General features: G+C 31.9%; 1 protein-coding gene across 1 annotated transcript in view; it reads left to right on the top strand.

Moving 5' to 3' along the window:
- Positions 1 to 15831, top strand: part of GABRG1 (gamma-aminobutyric acid type A receptor subunit gamma1) — an 89723-nt gene extending 73892 nt beyond the window's left edge. Inside the window, exons 6-9 of the mRNA XM_074273559.1 lie at positions 663 to 800; positions 1040 to 1192; positions 7200 to 7411; positions 13537 to 15831. Of these exons, the coding sequence (XP_074129660.1) occupies positions 663 to 800; positions 1040 to 1192; positions 7200 to 7411; positions 13537 to 13815 (782 nt within the window). The 3' untranslated portion in view covers positions 13816 to 15831. The remainder of the gene's footprint in view (positions 1 to 662; positions 801 to 1039; positions 1193 to 7199; positions 7412 to 13536) is intronic.
- Positions 15832 to 21058: the final 5227 nt, after the last annotated feature.

The raw sequence follows: 21058 nt of genomic DNA, 5'->3' as shown, positions 1-21058 counted from the left end.
GAGAGTAGTATGAGAAAAGTCTATCCAATTGAATTAATACCCCTTTGTGAAGATCTTAAATACTGATATAATGGGTAAGTGCTTTCAGAGAATTTTTGTTCCTTCTGCTCCCATTGAATTTTATTATCAGATTTGCATATTAGAAATGGGAATGCAGTAGACAAAGGGAGAATAGATGAAGCGAGATTTTTAAGGAGGCATTAAAATAGTTCGGGTGAAAAATTAATATGGGTTTATTCTTGGACTGGTCTTAGAGGAAAGAGAGAGAAGATGGGATAGATGTCAAGAATCAACAGAACATGTTTACTAATTGGATGTGAAAAGAGATAGGAATATGATATTGAAGATGCAAAATGACAGAGATTTAAAGGGTTCGTGTGATTAAAGCATCAGGAACCTCTTTAAATGTTACTTTCTGGCCTAAGGCACCATTGGGCAAAATAGGGAAAATCCAGAAATGAGAAAAATAGTCTTGGTAGAAGAGAGCAGGAAAAAATAAATAAATAAATAAATAAATTAAGGGGAGAACAGAAAACAGAGACAGACAGAAAAAAAGGAGAAAAATAAGTGACATTTCTGATATTGATTGTTCTCTTTTCCCCACAAAGTTATGGGCTACTGAGACATCTTAATCTCATATATTCCTCTTATTTTTTTTTCAGATGGGTATCCTAGAAATGAAATAGAATATAAATGGAAGAAAACCTCTGTGGAAGTAGCAGATCCTAAATATTGGAGATTGTACCAATTTGCATTTGTGGGATTACGGAACTCAACAGAAATCTCACATACATTATCTGGTAAGAAAAATGACAATAATAACAACAAAACAAGATACAAGACATTAGTTATCTTTGAAATTTTCATATAGATGTGTGCAAATTTTAATTATGTAAATAAGAATGCTGCTTTAGGGGTGTATTACCTATGGAATTCTTGTACAGGAATGGGCTGGATTAGCTATTTCTGAGATCCCTTTAGACTCTGAGTTTTTGTGATACTGTGATTATAATATGCCTTTTTCATTCTTTTCTTTTAGGGGATTATATCATCATGACAATCTTTTTTGTTCTGAGTAGACGTATGGGATATTTTACCATTCAGACATATATCCCATGCATATTAACAGTAGTTCTTTCCTGGGTGTCATTCTGGATTAACAAAGATGCAGTACCTGCAAGGACATCATTAGGTATGAAATATTAAAATATACTGTGCTGCAATATGTCCTTTTTATGAGTGTACCACCAAATGTATTACAGTCTATGTTATTAAGATCTAAATCAATAACATCTCATAGGACCCCTTTGAAGTATCATGATTAGGGGGTACCAGGGAAAAAAGATTAGAGAGTGATTAAATTTTAAGTCAATTTATCCTTATTTGCTCAAATGAGGACACAGAAAAATAGAACAAAGGAAAGATTAGGTAAATGAAATTCTCCCATTCCTAAGCCTCATTTTATTTAATAATTTCTGTTATTTCTCCTACTAAACCTTTTACCATCGTTACACTGACTGCTTTTTATTGTCTCTATTTGATTTTTTTTTGGGGGGGGGTTTAAAATGAGAAGCAAAGGATCCAAGAGGCAGGAAACTGAAATAAGAAAGATGAGAAGCCAGAGACTGAGTAATCTATAAATTGAGTAATCAGCCAAAAAGACATTTAGTGTCTCTGGACAGGGGCAATGATGAGGAATGTGAAATGTTATATACAACTGATAGGTTTCTTTTTTACCATTACTTTTTAAATTATGTATTTATACTTTTTATTTTTATAAGATAACCATTTCCCAATAAACACATATCTTTCCCAAAAAGGATCTTCTCCCAAAAGCTATTTTAATTGATGGCATGTCACTTTGCAGTATGCATCCTTTTAACATTGATAACATTTAAACAACACTATTATATTTAACCATATTTCTTTTTGGAGAATGTTTATTTACAAAGTTATGGTTATTGTATTTTTTAACTTTCTGTCATTTTAAATAATTCTTCTCACGTTCTCTGGATTCTTTCTATTCATCACTAATCATAGAACAATGAAATCTTTTATATTCACATATCACACTTTCTCCAACACGGCTGCAATCACTGGGCACACATTTTGATTCCTTTTTTTGTTGTCATAAAAATTCTAATTATGTAAATATGTTTGTATATACTAGTCTCCTGCTTTCAATAAATTTCTTTTGTTGTATATTTTGGACATTATAATAACATCAAAATTATTTTGAAAATGAACCAATTATTTTAAAGTCACATAAAAACTACCTCCATTTGTATAATTCATTTACAAAGCTAGCCTACTGTTTAGTTGATTCAGTCCAATGGAAAGTGTAGCTTTCTGACTACTGATAATGATTTCATGAAAAAACATAAAAAGCTAAGGGCAGAATTTCTATTTTTAATCACAAACGGCTCCTTCATGTGGTTGCCTGAGATGGCTGGTGAAGATCTCCTGTTAATAATGTATAGTAAAATGTAAATCACTTGGAATCATCAATATTAAAGCTCAAGGCATCTAACTCTGGAGCTGGCAAAGAAATTGCCTTGGGAGTCTGACAAAGATGTTGAGGTTGTTAATAGATATATTTATATCTATTTTTACTTGGTCTTTTATAGTTATACTAATATGAAATTCATTTAAGTTTCCAATATATGTACTATTTTACATTATATGTATTATTGGGTTTCCAGTTCTTCAAAAGAAAATCTTGCTTACATGATTTTATGGATTTTAAATGATGTTTGATAGATGATTTTTTTGCCTCATTAAGAAATATAATGTGTTATGGTGAATATATATATGGGACCTAGGAATTGGGAATTTTTAACAACTGATATAGTAGCTTTTTAACCATGAATAGGCAAGCCATTTAGGCTTGCTGAGCCTTAAATTTGTCATATGTAAAATGGGGAAATAGTGCCAGATTTACATGCTATTATGTGGAAAATATGAGATAATAGTTCCAAAGTCTTACTTTATAAATCTTAAACTACTAAATGAGGGTGTTTTGTGGTGGACTAGATACTAGCTTTGGAGCAATATCTAAGCCTCTGAAGCTCTTCTTGATAGATGAGTATAAAGATAAATAATTCTTCTGCATTCATGGTTATAAAGTGTCCTTTGAAAACTGGCCTAGGGAGGGAAGTGGAAGTTAGATATCTAGCTTCAGATGGTTGAAGAAGAATCTGTTTCTACCAGGTGTGGCAGGATTCAGACTATGTAAGGGATGAGATTCTCCCCAGAAAAGGAAATTCCAGAGGATAGAATATGAAGTTCTGTAAAACAGCATCCATATATCTGGAATGGTGCAGGAAGAGACCCCCAGAATGATGTAGCCTCTGGACAACTTAGATGACAGAATAGTTTGTGGCAAAGCAAAATGGTGTTCAGGACAAGGTAGGAGGGCTCACTTTGTTGACTGAGTTGTAGATTCTTCACTGTAACTCTTTTTGAGTAAATGATCCAATTATGAAGATAAACAGTGAATTACATGCATGGGGAGGGAAAAAAAAAAAAAAAAAAAAAAGTTGTCTTTGCCTTGGGGCAGCCTGTGTGTAATGGAGAGAGGAAGAGTTGGCCTTGGAACCACCCTGGCCAGAATGTAAATCCTGCCTCAGACATATATTGATTGAGTAATCCTGATGAAATAATTTAGCCTCCTTTGTTGCTCTAGGCTACTCTGTAATAGGACTAGTTGCCAAGAAGGCACTGACTTACATTGGTGAAGACAGTTTCTTCATATGGAAGCTCACCACAGAAACAAAAAAATGAGGAGTTTGCTAGGTGTCACAGTGGATAGATCACTGGTTCTCAGTCATGAAGCTCTGAGTTCAAATTCTGCCTTAGACACTAGCTCTATGATCCTGGGCAAGTCACTTGACTGTCATTGTCTGCAAAGGAAAGAAAAAGAAATGAAAAGATAGGACAAGTTACTATTCCTATCTTTGCATTGGATTTGAAAGAAAGAGACATGTAAACAAATGTAGTACTCTCTGTCTCCCCTTAACGTGCCATGCTTTTTCATTAATTAGTTTATAACATAGGAAGGAAGAAGAAAGGCTAATAGAGACCTAGAAACAGAAAAGAACTAAGGTACTTAGGAAATTACACATCAAATGTCAATTTAGTGATGTGATTCATCAAGACTCAATTATTTTCAAGTTATTCCTAGAAACACAGGGTCAACCTGGAATGTCTCTGCCTCTTCATCTCTAAACTCTCTCTCTCTTCCTCCCTTCTTTCCTCCTTCCCTCTTTCCTCCCCCCTTCTCCCTCTCTCCCTCTCCCTCTCTCTGTATACATGGATATAGACATAGATAGATTGGCATATATGTTGATATTTGGACCAACTATCTGCCGAACAGTGTAAGCTACTTGAGAACTGAGTCTCCTGAGCTTTATTTTTTGACTTTGTAAGCCATGGCTTAATACCTGGAATATAGTAGACAATTAGTAAAAGTTTGTTGATTATAATACTTTTTTGTCTCTTCCATGACTTTGTATGTTATTTTTGAAAAGTCATGTTTTATTTTAAAAGGATGAACTTCATTATGAACTTATTCACATATTACATATTTCTTTCTGTGGGGAAAAAAACAAAACAAAACAAAAAAAAAACAAAACAAAAAAAAAAAACGTTAGGTTATTCCTGTCATTAAGTTTACATGATGCCATATGCCAGTTTTTTATGAAATAGCAAATATGAATTATGTAACTATCACATGCCTGCAAGCATTTAATATTTTCAAATATTTAGACAGAAATAAAATTTATCAAAGATTTTGCATTCAAAATTTAAACTCTAGCAATATCTATTGAAGCAAAATCAAAATGTGGCTATAGTTGAATTATCTATTGGATTATTTGGAGTGTAAAAACCACAGGTTGAAATCTAAGACTTTCAACAAAAGGCAACATAATATAGTGAATACTGAGGTCACACTTCATCTATACAATGTTTTGAGACATACGTCCAACACATTCATTGTCTTATTCTGGGCAAACTGTTTAATCACTTAGTATCCCAAACCAGAACATATATAAACAGCCTTACTGACTTTGCATCTCCTACATCAAATACAGTGTCTCAAAAATTAGAATTATATAAATATACTTGTTGAAATAAATGAAACTGAAGATTTATCCTTCCAGATCTTATGATTCTTATGTGAATATGGGTCTTATGAATGTGAAGTTTGATGTTATCACTGAATATCTTATTTAAATAACAGAAAATATGATGTAATGAAGAAAATCTTTGCATAAGAAAGACCTTTCTCTGAAAGATATTTGGATATTCATTTAAATTTCCAGTGTCCCAAAACAACTCTCCAAAACATCTTACAGAAGAATTACTGATCTTAATGGTAAATGGAGTTTCTTCATTGGGTAATCTAAATACCAATGGAATCATAGGTCCAAACAAAACAAAACAAAATCACACATCTTTTTATTTTACTATATGTAAGTTTTAAATTTTCTACTGCCAAAATCAACAAATTCTACTTTGTGATTTTGAAATGCATACAGGGTTTAATTAGAGCATAATTGACATAAAGGAAAGGACCTGAGCAATCTCTTTTCAACTATGCTGGGTGAATATGGAAAGGAAAGAAGGAGGTATACATTATATAATATTTAAATCTTGAATATAAAAAACATTGTTTTCTTGAGGATTATGGAAAGACAACATGCTTTTATAAGTAATATCAAAAGGAGATTTGGATATCTCCAAATTTTTAAAAAATGTAATATATATACATATGTAGATTATATTATTATTATATTATAACTATTATATTATATCATATACTTTTTATACTATAATGATTATGATATTGTAATAGTAATTAAATTATATATTATATAAATATTATATATGCTTCTTCTGGAGAAATTATAGATTTATCATGTTTAATAGCTTGCTTCTTAATAAAATCACAATGTTAACAATATTATGCCATGTTTATTCACTCTGTTTTTTCTTTTTAAATTAGTTTGTTTTTGAATTAAGAATGAAAATATTAGGTAGGATTATAGAGTTATATTGTGGTATAGTGAGGCAGAATCTTTAAAATCTTGACATTTACATTAGAAAGAACTGAGTTCAAGTCTTGCGTCTGAGACAAGTTATCATAAGCAAGTCACCTAACTCTTCCTGGCAAAATTTCTTGCTCATGGTATCTGGTCCACTTTTTGTCCTTATTAGCCTGTTGTCAATGGATACTATGATACTGAATATTCAGCTCTGTTGTAAAACAAAGTTTTATATATGTGATAGTTGTGAGACTCTGGGCAACATTCTGACTCCAAACAAGTCACTAAAATTAATATTACAAATACTTTTCATTAATGAAAGAAGTTCTAAAACTGAAAATACTCTCTGAGATCAAAATCAGAAATGAAATTAGAGATAAATCATGTGTATGGGTGTTTGTATGCTTATAAATATGCATACATACATATATGTGATATCTATACATATACTGGAAGAATGAACAAACATGAATTAAGCACCTGTTATTTGCCCAGCTCTATGCTATGGGCTTTACAAATGTTATCTCATTCAATCCTTACAACAACCATGGAAGGTAAGTACAGTTATGATCCTCATTTTACAGTTGAAGAATTTAAGGTGTGCCCAGGGTCAGACAGATGCATATAATACTCCATGGTCTTTGGAGGTTCCAGGTCTTTCTGACTGAGAATTATTTGCTTATACAATATGACACATTGCTTTTCAAAAATCAATGAACAAAAGTTAGTTCTTATTTTTTCAAAACTTTTGTGAGATTAACAGTCATGTAATAAATAACAAACCATTTAAATTTTATAATAACATATAATCACACTTATCAGTAAGTACTCTTCAAAAATGGCTAAAATCATAGTGGCTTTATTATACTGGATATTAATTATTTTTATTTTTAAAAAAAGCTTTTGCTGTATTAAAGAAAGACTGATAATGTAGAATAAACACTTTTAAAGACTTTAGATTACCACTACAAAATTGGAACATGCTATGATTATAATTAGCAATAATTAGTCCTCTCCAAAAAGCATGATAATTAGAGTAATTTTACTGAATTGTTTATTTATTTACTCCTTCAAGATATCTGTTCTATGCAAGAAGAATGGTCCATAAAACCCTCTGGTCACTTTCCTTCTCTTCCTATTTGTTTAATGCAGGTATAACCACAGTGCTGACAATGACAACTCTGAGTACCATTGCCAGGAAATCCCTCCCTAAGGTTTCCTATGTGACAGCTATGGATCTCTTTGTTTCCGTTTGCTTCATTTTTGTTTTTGCGGCGTTGGTGGAATATGGAACCCTGCATTATTTCACTAGCAACAAAAAGGGAAAGAAGCCTAAAGACAGGAAATCCAAACAGAAGTCAAGGGTATGTTGAAACGTATATTTCTGTCACTTCCATCTACCAATAGATACAGTATTGGGAAGCATATGGAGATTATTTTGTTTATAATAAATTGATGCTTGAGGAATAGGCTATGAAAGAGGGTGAATGAAAATGAAAGATTAAAAATAACACTAAGCATTTATCCAATGGCAAAATCACCTCCAGGACCTTTGGAAGACAATTCCATACAAGCAGATTTCTCCTTTTAGTTTATCTCATCTGAAGTTCTGAATTTCTTTCTTTTATTCCTTTTTTTCATGCTAAGATTTTCCCTTTTCCATTTTAACTTTGTTTTGGGATTACAGGTTTTATCTGAACTTGCTATCCTCCAGCAAAATGGCTTTTCTAAAGAAACATGCTTTTAAAAGGTCTGATGTTACTTATTTTTTCTTTACCAAAAAACTCTAGAATTTGATTTACCCTTTGTGCACCATCTCCCCTTCCTACATATATACTTTCTTTTCTTTGACATGAAATTGGAAAGTTGAAGTGGATAATATAATGCTGTAAATAATAGATATTAACATCATTCACCACCTTTGGTAACCATCTCCATTTCTCTCCCCACCCCTTCTTTTTTTTCAAAACTTAAAGCAAAATTTAATAAATATTTTAAAAGCAAAAAAGTATACTTAATGATAATTAAGTAGGTAGAAATAATTTACAGGAAAAATAGTGTAAGGTTCTCTCTGCACCTAGAAAGAGATTATCATCGTCTTTCCCTTAGGGGGGAAAAATATCATTTTCGATTCTTTCTTTTCACCTCATTTTACCTCATTCCTTCTTCACTTTTCATACTCATTCACTTCTGGGATATTTTGCCGTCCTTCTAAATTAAAACAAAACAAAACATTTATGTGAGTATCAAGCCCAGAAGTTTGATTATCTGATATACTTTCATGGATAAAGCCATATACCCAGTTGTCTGCCTAATTCCTTTGGGAATCAGTGAGATCTTCCCCCTGAAAATATGAGATACATCCCAAGAGAATAGAACCCATTATCAGGGATACAGCCATGCAAATTTGCATTTGAAAATTAGCTTCTGACTCTGCTTTTACTTGAGATCATTTTAGTTTATCTCTTATACAATCCATAGTGAATAAATGAAATAGTCCCTTAAGGATCATTCAAGGCAGATAGCTAATTCCCAATTATTTTTCTTTTTGAATGGAAAGAAAGCAACATTTCCACATTTCTGTTTTAACTCTGTCTAAGCATCTCCTTCAATGTCAAATTTCCCTGTTTCCCTGATTGTTCACCAATAGTTACATTCCATCTAACATGGTCCTTCTTAATGGAAAAAATTTATATAATATTTCTTGATATTACATTTGGAAGAACATAAAAATTGTAAAGAGGTACCATCTGATAATGAGATTGGTCTCATATGATTGGGAAAAACAAACACATTTATACTCTAAGATATGTTATCAAAGAGTTTACAAATGAAGGTCAGTGTTTAAGGGGAAAAAATCGCTTAATTTAGTGATAGAGACCCAGCCTGAGAGTTTATAAGATGTTTCAACCCCATAAGGGACCCATATTAGCCATGGGCCTTTGGCAAAATCTCTTAATATCTTACAACTCTCTAAAACTATAAATTGTCATGCAGAAGCTGCTCTGTTTTGGCCTGGAGAATTCCTCCTTTAGGAAATCAGGAAACAATAATGAAAAAGTGTTTGCCATAGGGCTAAAGGTTAATTCCAGAAAACCTGGATTCCACTTCTGCTCCTGAAACATATTGATTGTAGGACCATGGATAGATCTTTATCCTTATGGAGCATATAAAATTCTCAGAGGTGGCTTTTAAGTTTAGAAGTGCTAGAGGGTCAAGATAGTAAGATTTATGAGTTAAAGAACACTGTTCCAGTTATATTATTTTTTCTTACGGCTATGGCCTTTACAGAACTCTATTGCAAATGTTAACAAGTTGGTTCCTGAAACCAGGAGTTTGTAATTACATATTATGCTCTTATTGAGGATAAAAAAAAAAAATTCTTTAGCACCTGCTTAAAAAAAACCTGAGCCCCAAGAGACTACCTAAGGAGTTCCAACCCATTTTTCCTTTCTTCTTAGTTTGGTTGTGCTGCCTTGCCAATTCTTTCAACCCTAGATGGCATGCTGAGTGAAAAACTGGGATCAGTGATCAAATCGGATTCCCCCCCCTGGTTCAGTGTTCAACCATATGGTCTTGTTAATCAGGTAGATTGTAGCACATTTTCATGATGTATAGACAGCTGTGCATGCTGCTGTCTACAAACTATACACTTGAAGCCTTTATGGAATCTCTGTCTCCTTTTATTCCAGACTAAGCATCCACACAGTAAGTTCAGAGCCAAAAAAATCTGCCTGTTATCTGGCCATGACATCTGTTTATTCTGTTTTCTCTCTCATACATTTCTTCCCCAAAATATAAACTTTAAGAAGTCTAAATTTCTTATATATGTATGTGTAGATGTGTGTGTGTCTGTACAGATATATAGATAGATGGATGGGTAGAGATAGAAAGATAAATAGATATCATTTTTGCTCATTTCTTCATGGCAATCTAGAGCCTGAGGCCACAGCTGCTGGGTCAGAGTAACTGAAAGGTCAGGGCATCTTCCTTAAAGCCCAGAGAAAACGAATTCCCTAACACAGTTATTGGAAAAACATCTCAACCTTCCAGTCCTTGAATTCTTTGCTTAAGGAATATCCAAACCTTCAAAATAATTAAATTGTAGGTGCACTGAGACCTGACAAGATAATTTTTTTTTCAATCTGTCAGTTTCTCAGAGTGTAGGAAAAGAATTGTTTAGTTACAATAATTCTTTTGAGTCACTCATATTATTGTAGTGTCATTTTCGATGGTTTCTACTTTTATTTCTAAGTAGCTCTTTATTTTTTTAAAGAAAAGCTATATAAATTAAGCAAAACGTGTTGAGTCTAAATAGAAAAATATCTGTTTTGCATAGTCAAAAGTTTTTGGGGAATAACTGTAGTTATTCATTCACTGGGTTTCTTTAGCAGGAATTTTCACATACAATCATCAGGTAAGTTAATCAAAATTTATATTATTTCTATACCATATAATATCCTCTAGTGTGGTCTATACATACACACACGTATATGTTGGGACCAAGAAACCTCTATGGTCACATTTTTGTTTGACTTTTTAAAAAGGTAGAAAATTCTGTATGAAATTCAAGGAGAGCATAAAGAACAACTAATAAAGGTATAAATAAATAAAATTATTTCAACACAGAAGGTAATAAGGGTCCATATAGTGTGGTAACAATAAGAAGGATGAGGAGGTGATGAATGGGAGAGAAGTTATATTATTTTAAGAGAAATGATTTAAGAAGGAAGGGAGAAAGAAAAAATCCAAGAGAAAACCAAAGGTTAAGCGTAGGGGATTAAATAAAATAATACCACTTGGGGAATTAGCTAAATTAAAATCATAAGTAAATCAATAGATAAATATAAGCTATACCTCAAATATATTGATTTTGAGGCTATTATGGAACACCCAGATGGAGCCAACTTATAATTATTTTGAAGGGATGAATTCATACCTCAGAAAAGAGAGCAAGGAAGGATGTTTTGACTTGGATGTCATCTTCATGGAATAAGTGAGTAATTTTAGCAACTTGTCTAGGACTCAGTTTCCAAAACTATGAAATAAAGAGGTTGATTTAAATGAAGTTAAAGATCTTTTTCATTTCTAAATTTTTCTAAACCTCTAAATCCGGGAGCCTATGCTTCAAAGAGATTTTTTTTCTTTTTTTAAAAAAATAATATTTTATTTACCCAATTAAAATTAAAAACAATTTTGACATCTATTTGTAAAAATGTTTGAGTTCCAAATTTTCTTTTCCTTTTCCTACCCTCTCCCTTCATTGAGAAAGCTAGCAATTTGATATAGGTCATACAAGGGCAATCATGGAAAACATAGTTCTGTGTTAGTCATGTTGTGAAAGCAAACATAGACAAAAAAAATGAACCAGGAAAAATTAAATAAAGAAAAATTATGATTCAATTTTCATTTAGACTCTATCAGTTCTTTCTCTGGAGGCAGATAACTTTTTTTTTTTTCATTAAAATCTTTCAGAATTGTCTTGGATCATTGTATTGCTAGGAAGAGCTAAGTCATTTACAACTGATCATTATACAACATTGCTGTTGCTATATAAAATATCCTCCTGGTTCTGCACATTTCACTTTTCATTGTTTATGTAAATCTTTTCAGGTTCTTTTGAGAGTATCCTACTCATCATTTCTTATAGCACAATGGTATTCTATCACATTACCCAGCTGATGGGCATCTCTTTGTTTTTTCAATTCTTTGCTACTACTATAAGAGCCACTATAAATATTTTTGTATATATAATTCTTGTCCTTTTTTTTAATCTCTTTGGAATACAAACCTAGTTGTGGTATTGCTTGATTTAAAAGGACTATTCGTGATTTTATGGCCCTTTGGCCATTCTCCCAACTAGTTGTTAAGGAGGGCTTCAACCTCCTTTTACCTGAGAAATTTTTTTCATGACCACAGACATATAGATATATAAAATAGATACATGAATCAAACATTTACAAATAACAAATCATAACATCATGACCCCCACATTCAATTACAATATGTAGTATAGGATAGTGACCCACAGATTAAGAAGCTATGCTTTACAAAATGATTAGATCAGTTCACAATGCCAACAAGTGCATTAGTCTCTTAATTTTCCCACATCCACCATATTTATCAAATTCCTTTTCTGTTTTATTACCCAATCTGCTAGTTATGAGGTGGTAACTCAGAGTTGCTTTAAATACTATGTCCTAATCAATACTTACTATTTTTTTTTTCATGTGACCATTGATAGCTTTGATCATTTCATCTGAAAACTTTCTGCTCTTCTCCCTCCCTCTCCCTTCCCCTCCCTTCTTCCCCTCATACACACACACACACACACACACACACACACTTGTATCATTAATAGTTGTGACTATGACTATGCTTAAGTGAATATTTAAAATGAATCTTTCTTGGTTGCAGCTGAACTAAGCAGACTTCTACTGGGCACATTTCTCTGGTTAATCCTTTAGTGGCTTCCAGGATAAAAATCAATGTATCCCCAATATTCTATTCCATTTCTAGATACATTCATTCATGGATATTCATTTGTCCAAATAAGCAAAGTTATTTGAATGCATATATCTTATTTTCCCTTTTCAAGTTATTTATTATATATATTTTATAATATATGTATGTGTGTATTATATATATTATAGCCATGTAACTACATTTTTATAATTATCATCTAATATAATGTTATAATCATTTAAAATTATACATCTTTTAAGAAGATACTTTATAAAAAATTGACATTAGTTAGGAGCAATCATAGAATGAGTTCTCACTTATCAGATTAGTAAAACACTTTACATATGGCACTCTACCTGAGGTTTGTCACTGATCATGCTTCATTCGTGGAATTCACTTTTTCCTCACTTCTGCCTCTTGTAATTTCTCACCATCTTGAATCATATGTTCCAGCACCACTTTCTACAAAATGCTTTCCTAAATCTGCAAGCTACTGGTTCCCCATATCATTATCTTTTATTTAGTTATCATATCTATGTCATATTTTTCTCTCTATATATAAAATTTTACATGTGCATGCTGCCTTTCCTTATACAATAAAAACTCGTTAAGAGGAGACATTGATTCATCTTTTGTCTTTGTACCTTTTAGCACTTTATATAGTGCCTAATGTAAAAGGTTTTTAATAATTGTGGACTGGTTGATTTAAACCTTACAGAAATCCCATGAGGAATTTACTGTTTATAAGACACTATTTCTAAAACTAAAAAGGACCCATGAATTGTGGAGTTTTGTCCATTAATTTATATGGATTCCAGTAGTAAGTTGCGAAAAAGGAAAAAAAAAATAGATATGTACAAATGTAAAAAATATATATTTTCATTATTCCATCAGCAAATATTTTTGAAGTATCAATAGGCAAGGAATAGGATAATATTTGTAGACCTTAAAACACTACATAAATGTCAATTGTAATCATTAGTATTAATTCAATATGAAAAATCCAATATGTCCTTTTATTCAGAAATCACCTGCAGTTGCAGTTCGCCCTGGATCTACATTGATTCCAATGAACAGCATTTCTCATCCGCAACAACGAGATGATGATTATGGATATCAGTGCTTGGAAGGCAAAGACTGTGCCAGCTTTTTCTGTTGTTTTGAAGACTGCCGGACAGGATCTTGGAGGGAAGGAAGAATACACATCCGTGTTGCCAAAATTGACTCATATTCTCGTATATTTTTCCCGACAGCTTTTGCTCTATTTAATCTTGTTTATTGGATTGGCTACCTTTACTTATAAATTTCCATTGCTCCCAAATATTGACAGAGCAAAACTAAACATAGATATTGTTTGATGTAACTCAATAACATGAAGTTTATTTTTTTACCAAAGCAGAAAAACAGCATTACTTTGAACATTCCATTGCTATCTTTCTGAGGTTCCTAGAATTGTAGTATTTAGACCAAAGTTAATTAAGCACATATAAATTACAGTTGATGACACAGCCCTTACTAACAAAATCAAGGTACTATTTATTTTGCCTGCATTCACTTAATTTTAAAAATTAATTTATTTTCTATAAACTCATTTCAAAGATGTAGTAAGCACTATCTTGTGTCTGATGTCATGCTGAAATGTGTATCCCTATGTTTGCCTGGAAAGTAAAATTCTAGAAATGGAAAATGCTCATATTTTATCCTTACCTTTTTTTTCAGGGTAGAAAGATTATTGTCCTAAACTCATTGAATGTATATAGCAATTTCTTTTCAATTTTTAAGGTGTTTTTTTTTTCTTAAATCTACCATCTTTACTGAAAAAAATAAAAAGGAATCCTTATAATCAATATGCATAGTCAAACTAAAAAAAAAAAAAAGGATTTTTTTGGGGGAGCCTCAGATGGGAAGAGATATAATAAGGATTTGATTTCATTTTTCATTTGAGCATTATATATGTAGATATTGTTTTTAAAGGATTTTAAGAAAATAAAACAAAATAAGATTATTCTTTATCATGGCCTTGAGGTAGACCTGGATTCTTAAATGTAAGTTAGCTGTGAATAATTTTGGAGGTTTTACTCAGTTCTAAGCTGGAAGAGTTTTTGGTATGGGCCTGGTGACTCACTATTCTCTGAGTATCAGCCTAAGATTGTTTAGACAGATTTATCATCACTTGATTGGCTTCCTTAGTTATGATTGTAATATATACACACATACATGTATATGTACACACCTGTTTGTGTGTGTATACATATATATATGTGGGTGTATATGTATATACATATGTATATATAAAACTCACAAATTAGGTACTGTGTGTATAGTGCTTTTGTAAACTGTGAAACACTGTATGTCTGTTATTGTTGCTATTAAGGAAAAAGTTAATTTTGATTTTATGTGATAGAATCAAACTCTTCATAAGGAGAACACAAGCCAGTAAAGGAACAATTCCTGACCTTCTAAAGAATGACATGGAATTAGAACTTTGCATTTGTAGAACACAAAGAATGATCCCATTCTGACCTGAATACTGTCATATTATGCCGTTGGTGATTTGGGAACCTGGAATAAATCTACTACAGGTTTTTGTTTTTATTTAATTTTATTTTTTTGGTACAAGTAAGTTGAAATGGTGTGGAGTCTAAACCATAATCTTGTAAAAATGAAGATATGGACAGAAATATTGAAATCAGCTAACAGTGGAAATAAATGTAAAAAGGCAACACATATCTTTGTATTACATGAACTCGATGTTGAATTTTACTCATAACTAAGAAGTAGTACTTCTAACTTGTCAGCTGTATCTACTTGTTCATATATTGATGTTCAAAAAGTGTCTGATATTCTGGGTGATTATGAAAATATCTTATTTGTATAGGTCATTTAGCTTATTAAAATGACAACGACAAATCAAGAACAACCTTGTATGCGCTGTATTATATTGTCACAATCCTCTGTGACAAAAAGGGTACTTATTGCTATCCTTTTTTAATAAATAAGGAAACAAAGTCCCAGAGGTATTGAGTGAGTTCCCCAAAATTACATAAGAAATTGAGGACTGAATTATTACCAGTGTCTAGATTGTCTCATCTCCATAGATCAGTTAAGATGACATAATGAGATCTTGAATATTAGAATTCTCAAGGACTACTTGTCTAACTTAGGTCAGTAAAGTTTAGCTTAGTACCAATCTTTTTCATTTTTCTTTAGTCTATGTTTAATCCTAATCTCTCCAATATATAAATTCAGGGAAAGAATTATTAGAATGATTGGGTGAGTCCAGTTATATTATAATCTTGTCTAGTATTTGTGAAAGGAAGTAGCAGAATGTTTTATATATATATATATATATATATATATATATATATATATATATATATATATATATATATATAATTTTTGAGGGGTAACATTCCCATTTACAGTCCCTAATGTGTCATTAGTTTAAATCCTTATTTTTACAAGGTCTTTGTATTAAGAGATTTTGAGGGATCTTACAGATCTTTTATTTAATTATCAGTATTTTATACATTAGGAAATAAGGAATGACAGGTGAAAGGTCTGCTCAAATTCATCTAAATATTATAGAATAGAGCTGGGGTGCAAGCCTAGGTTCTATTACTTCAGTATAGCAATATCACATGGCTGTGTTGATTTAATAGTAGTAAAACTTTTTAAAAAAATATTATTTCAAATGATTTGCATCTTATTTATTTCATTTTATTACCAAGATACCTCTTGGTAGATATCTGGTTCCAAAAAAAAATTTTTTTTCTTTATTTATCCTGTTTAGGAAACAAGATATTCTAAACAGTGTTAGTATTTTAAAAATATTTTCTTGGAGAGAGGATGAACCAGGGTTACTTTTGTATGATAAACTATGAGTATGATAACTTTCTCAATAGGTACATGTGAGAAATATATTTGTCATTGATAATAATACATATAGCCTTATGATTTTAAATGAAATACTTTAGATTTATTAGAGACAGGACTTAGGACTAATTTTTTTCCCTGACACTAAAACAAGCCTTCAGTTCAGTATACCATGCAGACTCACACAAATACATAAGTACTAAGCCAAGCCACTAAATTTGACAAGTGATGAGCTTTTGATAGAAAATTTATGATGGTTTGACTACATATTTAATGCTATGGCTGGCATTGCTGCATGAATTGACATATGTTTTAAATCACTTACCTGCATTCTTCTTTTTTCATCCCATTCAAGTATTGTGGAAATGAGAATGAAATTTGAAAAACATTTAGGGAGAAAACATTTAAGAGTCCACTGAATCAAACTAAAAGTGACTAGGAGCAAAAAAAAAATAAATAAAATGACAGCAAAATAGGGTAGATTCAATTTTTTAAAATAGATATTGTTTTTTAATATAGGAATTTGTTAATTTTGATGCAATTCAAATCAATGATCAAAACCAAATTGTGTATAGTCCCTACACTGTGTCCTTGGAAATGAGTGTAAAGTAGATTTTAATATGGTGGATCAAAGCTGTTTGTTTTTCTAACTTTCTTCTTGCTTAAAATATTCTATCTGCAACCTCAAATAAATTATAGACCAGTGTCAGAAACATAAAACTAACATTTCTATCAACCTATAAAATTATTTGAAATAGGAAAATCACCCTCTAAATCTTTTAAAATGCATAGTGTATTATAATTATTATTTGGTCAAGGCATCATAAGTTATTGATGTGTATATAGATAGATCAATCTTTAAAAATTACCTTTGGTATACAATAGAGTTGTCCGAAAATATATAAATTGGCACAGATTAGGTTCTTAATGTGTTAAACTAACTGAATAGGCCAGGTATTATATTATTTGCACAATAGTTTAGGAATTTTTTTTCAAATTGAGAAAGATTTTTCTATTATGATCTAAGCAGCCTAAGTCTATAAAAAACTGTCTATGGAAGATGAATTGATTTTTTTTCATCTATATATAAATTTCTCTTTAGCAAGCTTTCAGACTCTTTCCATTAGCATTAGTATTCTGCTCAGAGTACAGCATAGTAAGGGTCTAATAAAAATGTGATGTTCTTGATGGAATGACCCAAATTTTCTTTTCTTACCTTTTTATAACTCCTTTATTCAAAAGTAAAATTGCTGCATATCAGGCCAAATGAAAGCTGGTAGGAAATAAGTGGTGTTAAGTTGCTCTCCCCCACCAAATCCTTCACTTCAAAAGAGGGAATTTGACATTTTGTTGACTGCTATCAGAACAATTCTAGCTTTATTGGAGAGCCATAAGAAACAATTACCAAGTCATTAGCATGGCCTAAAAGTCTCTTCTGAAAAGAGTTTACAAATGACTTTTTATCAAAAAAAGAAAGTTTATTTATTTTTGTTCTATTCTGTTTTGCTTTAACTTTTGAGTAGATATTCAATTCAACCATAGAATATGGAGCACCTACAATGTGCCAAACATAGAGGGAACTTGTCAAATTGGATAGAAATATAACTTCTAATCAGAAAGATTGAGATTCATACCCTTTCTAACAAGTACTGAGTGATTTTGCCAAACCATTTTATTTTTCTCTGGCCACCCATTTGCATCTCTATAAGATGCAGAGTAGATACTAATGTAGATAATAATTATAGTATCCTGTACCAATGAAATTATAGGTTCAATTTTTTTCAAATGTGTGAGGAACTTTGCTATCCAAGAAGAACACAAAAATGATTCAGCCCTTGCTCTTAAGGAGGTTGCATTTTACTAGAGGAAAGCAAAATATATCCAGACTAGACCCTGCAAATCTAGACCATAGAAATAGTACTGATCCACAGAGATATTATTTAAGTGTTCTCCAGACAGGGGAATCTATAGGTCCAAAATAGGACTTCAGATTTGAATGAAATATATAACTCAGAGAGGAATTTTCCTTTATCAAGTCAGATAGTTTCTCTACAATTATAATAGAGAGTAGTCAAGGTCTGACTGAGATGTTAAGGCTTCAGGAAGGCCTTGCTGGCTGAATATTTTGGTGGCAAGAGTTGAATTCAGGTCTTTTCAGCAATATTTAAATACAAAGTACAAACAGGGTGGAAAAGCAGTAACTTGGAGAAATAGGCAAAATCCCCTTTGGGATGTAGTGCTTGAGTTGAATCTTAATAGGAGACAGCATTCCAAGTAAGAGACAAGCTCTGCATATGTTTGGAGAAAGAAGTTGTATTATTATAAGCAAAAAATTATCAAGGAAGACAATTTGACCTGAGAATGGAGTACATAGATTCAATAAGGGAAATTAATATAAAATAAAACTAGAAAATTCAGCAGGATCCAGATTATGATGGACTCTAAGGGCCCTAAAGAGGAGTTTGGTCGAAACTGCCAATGAATGGGTAAAGACAAATGGAAGCACTAAAATAAGTTGTAATGAAAGGTCTGAATTACCTACTTAAATATGATGTATATGTACATGATATTGCTCCTGGAAAAATAGTTTTCTAAGATGTTCAAAGGAGAAATAAGGGGGAAAAATAAAAAAAGATTTTCTAATCTATTTTTGGAATGCCAGTAAAATAAAATTTAATGGATTTTTTTTCCAATTGTATTCATTCCCGGTGGCTATTAGCTATACTTGGGCAGGGAGCCAGAGAAGGAAAATCTTCAGAAGTGAAATCAGTCTTCTAGCTGTCTATTATCCTATGTTTTTTATAAATGTATGCTTATATGCATCTGTCCCTCATTGATGGAGGTGATCCTCAAAGGGAGAAACTCTTGAGTTCAAGGTAAGACATCCAGGGAAATTAGTTGGACATAAAAAAGTAGGGAGAGGCAGCTGTCTTAGTAAATGTGTTTGTAGTCACACACTGGAAACTTTGTTAGTATAAGGATAATTATGTTGTCTTAATTCCATATGACAAGTACTTGAGTCTCTGTAAAGTGAAAAGAAGTCCCTAGAGGGATGATGTGGAGTAAGGTGTAGAAAGGACAAGGCACAAGATAATATATATGAAAGCAACTTTGAAAGACACCAGAACTAAAATCAATGCAGTGACTATTTCAGGCTTCAGTGAACTGTTGTTGAAACATGTCTCCCTCCACTGGGCAGGGAAGTGGGAAACTCTAGGGGTGGATGAGGCTACAAAACTTCAGCATATTGATTTGTTTTTCTTAGCTGTGGTTGGCAGTAAGGGAGGGTAGTGAGGTGAGTGAAAAGTATTGGAAAGTGACAGCAATGTAAAAAACAAGATGCATTAATAAACCATCAATTAACTGTGTTTAAAATAAGAATCCAAACTACCTGAAGTCAGATTTGAAACTTAATAGAACCTTAAACAAAGCAATATTGAGTAATGGGTAACATACTGGAATTGAAGACAAGGAGACCTAGACTAATATCTCACCTCAGACCCCAGACAAGTAAAATTTTTTCTCTGTCTTACCTTAATTTCCTCATCTGTAAACTAGGAAGATTTGAATCAGTGGTCTCCATGATCCTTTCCAGTTCTGAATGTCTGTCTGATCCTACAAATCACTTAACCTCTGTGAACATCAGTTTCCTTATTTGTAAAATGGGGACAAGCACATTTACACAACCTACCTCATAGGGTTGTAAAAAATATAGTTATAATGCTTAGAACTATTGGTAATTATTGGGTTGTAAGTTCCAGAATATTTAGTAATATGAAGTGGTTTCTTGTGAGCTGACCATAACAAGGGGTAGGTTACCATTATTGCTTAAGCCTGTTAAACCATACTGAATGGAAACTGTTTTACATGAATTTTATATGATATCAATATAGTTGATATAAACTGTCTAACCTCATTTCTAATCAAATGTTTGCAAGATCTCCTATAACTACTTAGTAAAGTGAAGCTTTGTAAATTGTAATGTAAGAGTTTTGGGCACTCATGTAATTTCCTTCTGATTCATCACTTTCTTGGGGAACTTTTTAAAAGAAAAAATCCTGAACCATATCTTCTATGAGGGCTTTTGAGCCTGGAAATATCATGTTCTCTAACTTGATACCATATAAGATCTAACTTTCTAAGTGTTTTCCATGAGAATATGCATGCAAATACTTATTTTGGTGTTTTGAGGAATACAGATAACATTCAGAGACAGTTACTTTGTAATTACAAGATAATCATGGAACTTCCTAAAGAAATAGCTATATTTAGTTCTAGAAATTGGGGCTTTAATCTTTTAAATCCAAGAAATTTGGATTGAGAAAATTTTAGAGCCATTGAGATATTTATCCGGTTCTAGGGAATTATATTGGGTAGTATTATCTCAAAATGGCCTAGAAAAATTTTGGTAAGAAGCCTCCCTTACATCACAAGGGAAGCCCATATAGCATTGAACCTATTGGAAAGCTAAGTCAGCAAGGTTTTATCAAATGCCTATGTGCAGATACATGAATGTGTTATTTAAGTAACAATAACTATCAGTTAACCTCCAAAGTGTATGTTCAGAATATCTTATTTAGAAATATATTTAGTATATTATATTTCTTTATGGAAGATTAATTTATTTGTGGTTGGCAAATATTTCTTTCTATGTGTCTGTCACTTTACCA

This window comes from Sminthopsis crassicaudata, chromosome 6, assembly GCF_048593235.1.
Source record: "Sminthopsis crassicaudata isolate SCR6 chromosome 6, ASM4859323v1, whole genome shotgun sequence".
Taxonomy (NCBI): Eukaryota; Metazoa; Chordata; class Mammalia; order Dasyuromorphia; family Dasyuridae; genus Sminthopsis; species Sminthopsis crassicaudata.
The sequence above is the reverse complement of the archived record's forward strand: the minus strand, read 5'-3'. Positions and strand labels throughout refer to the sequence as shown.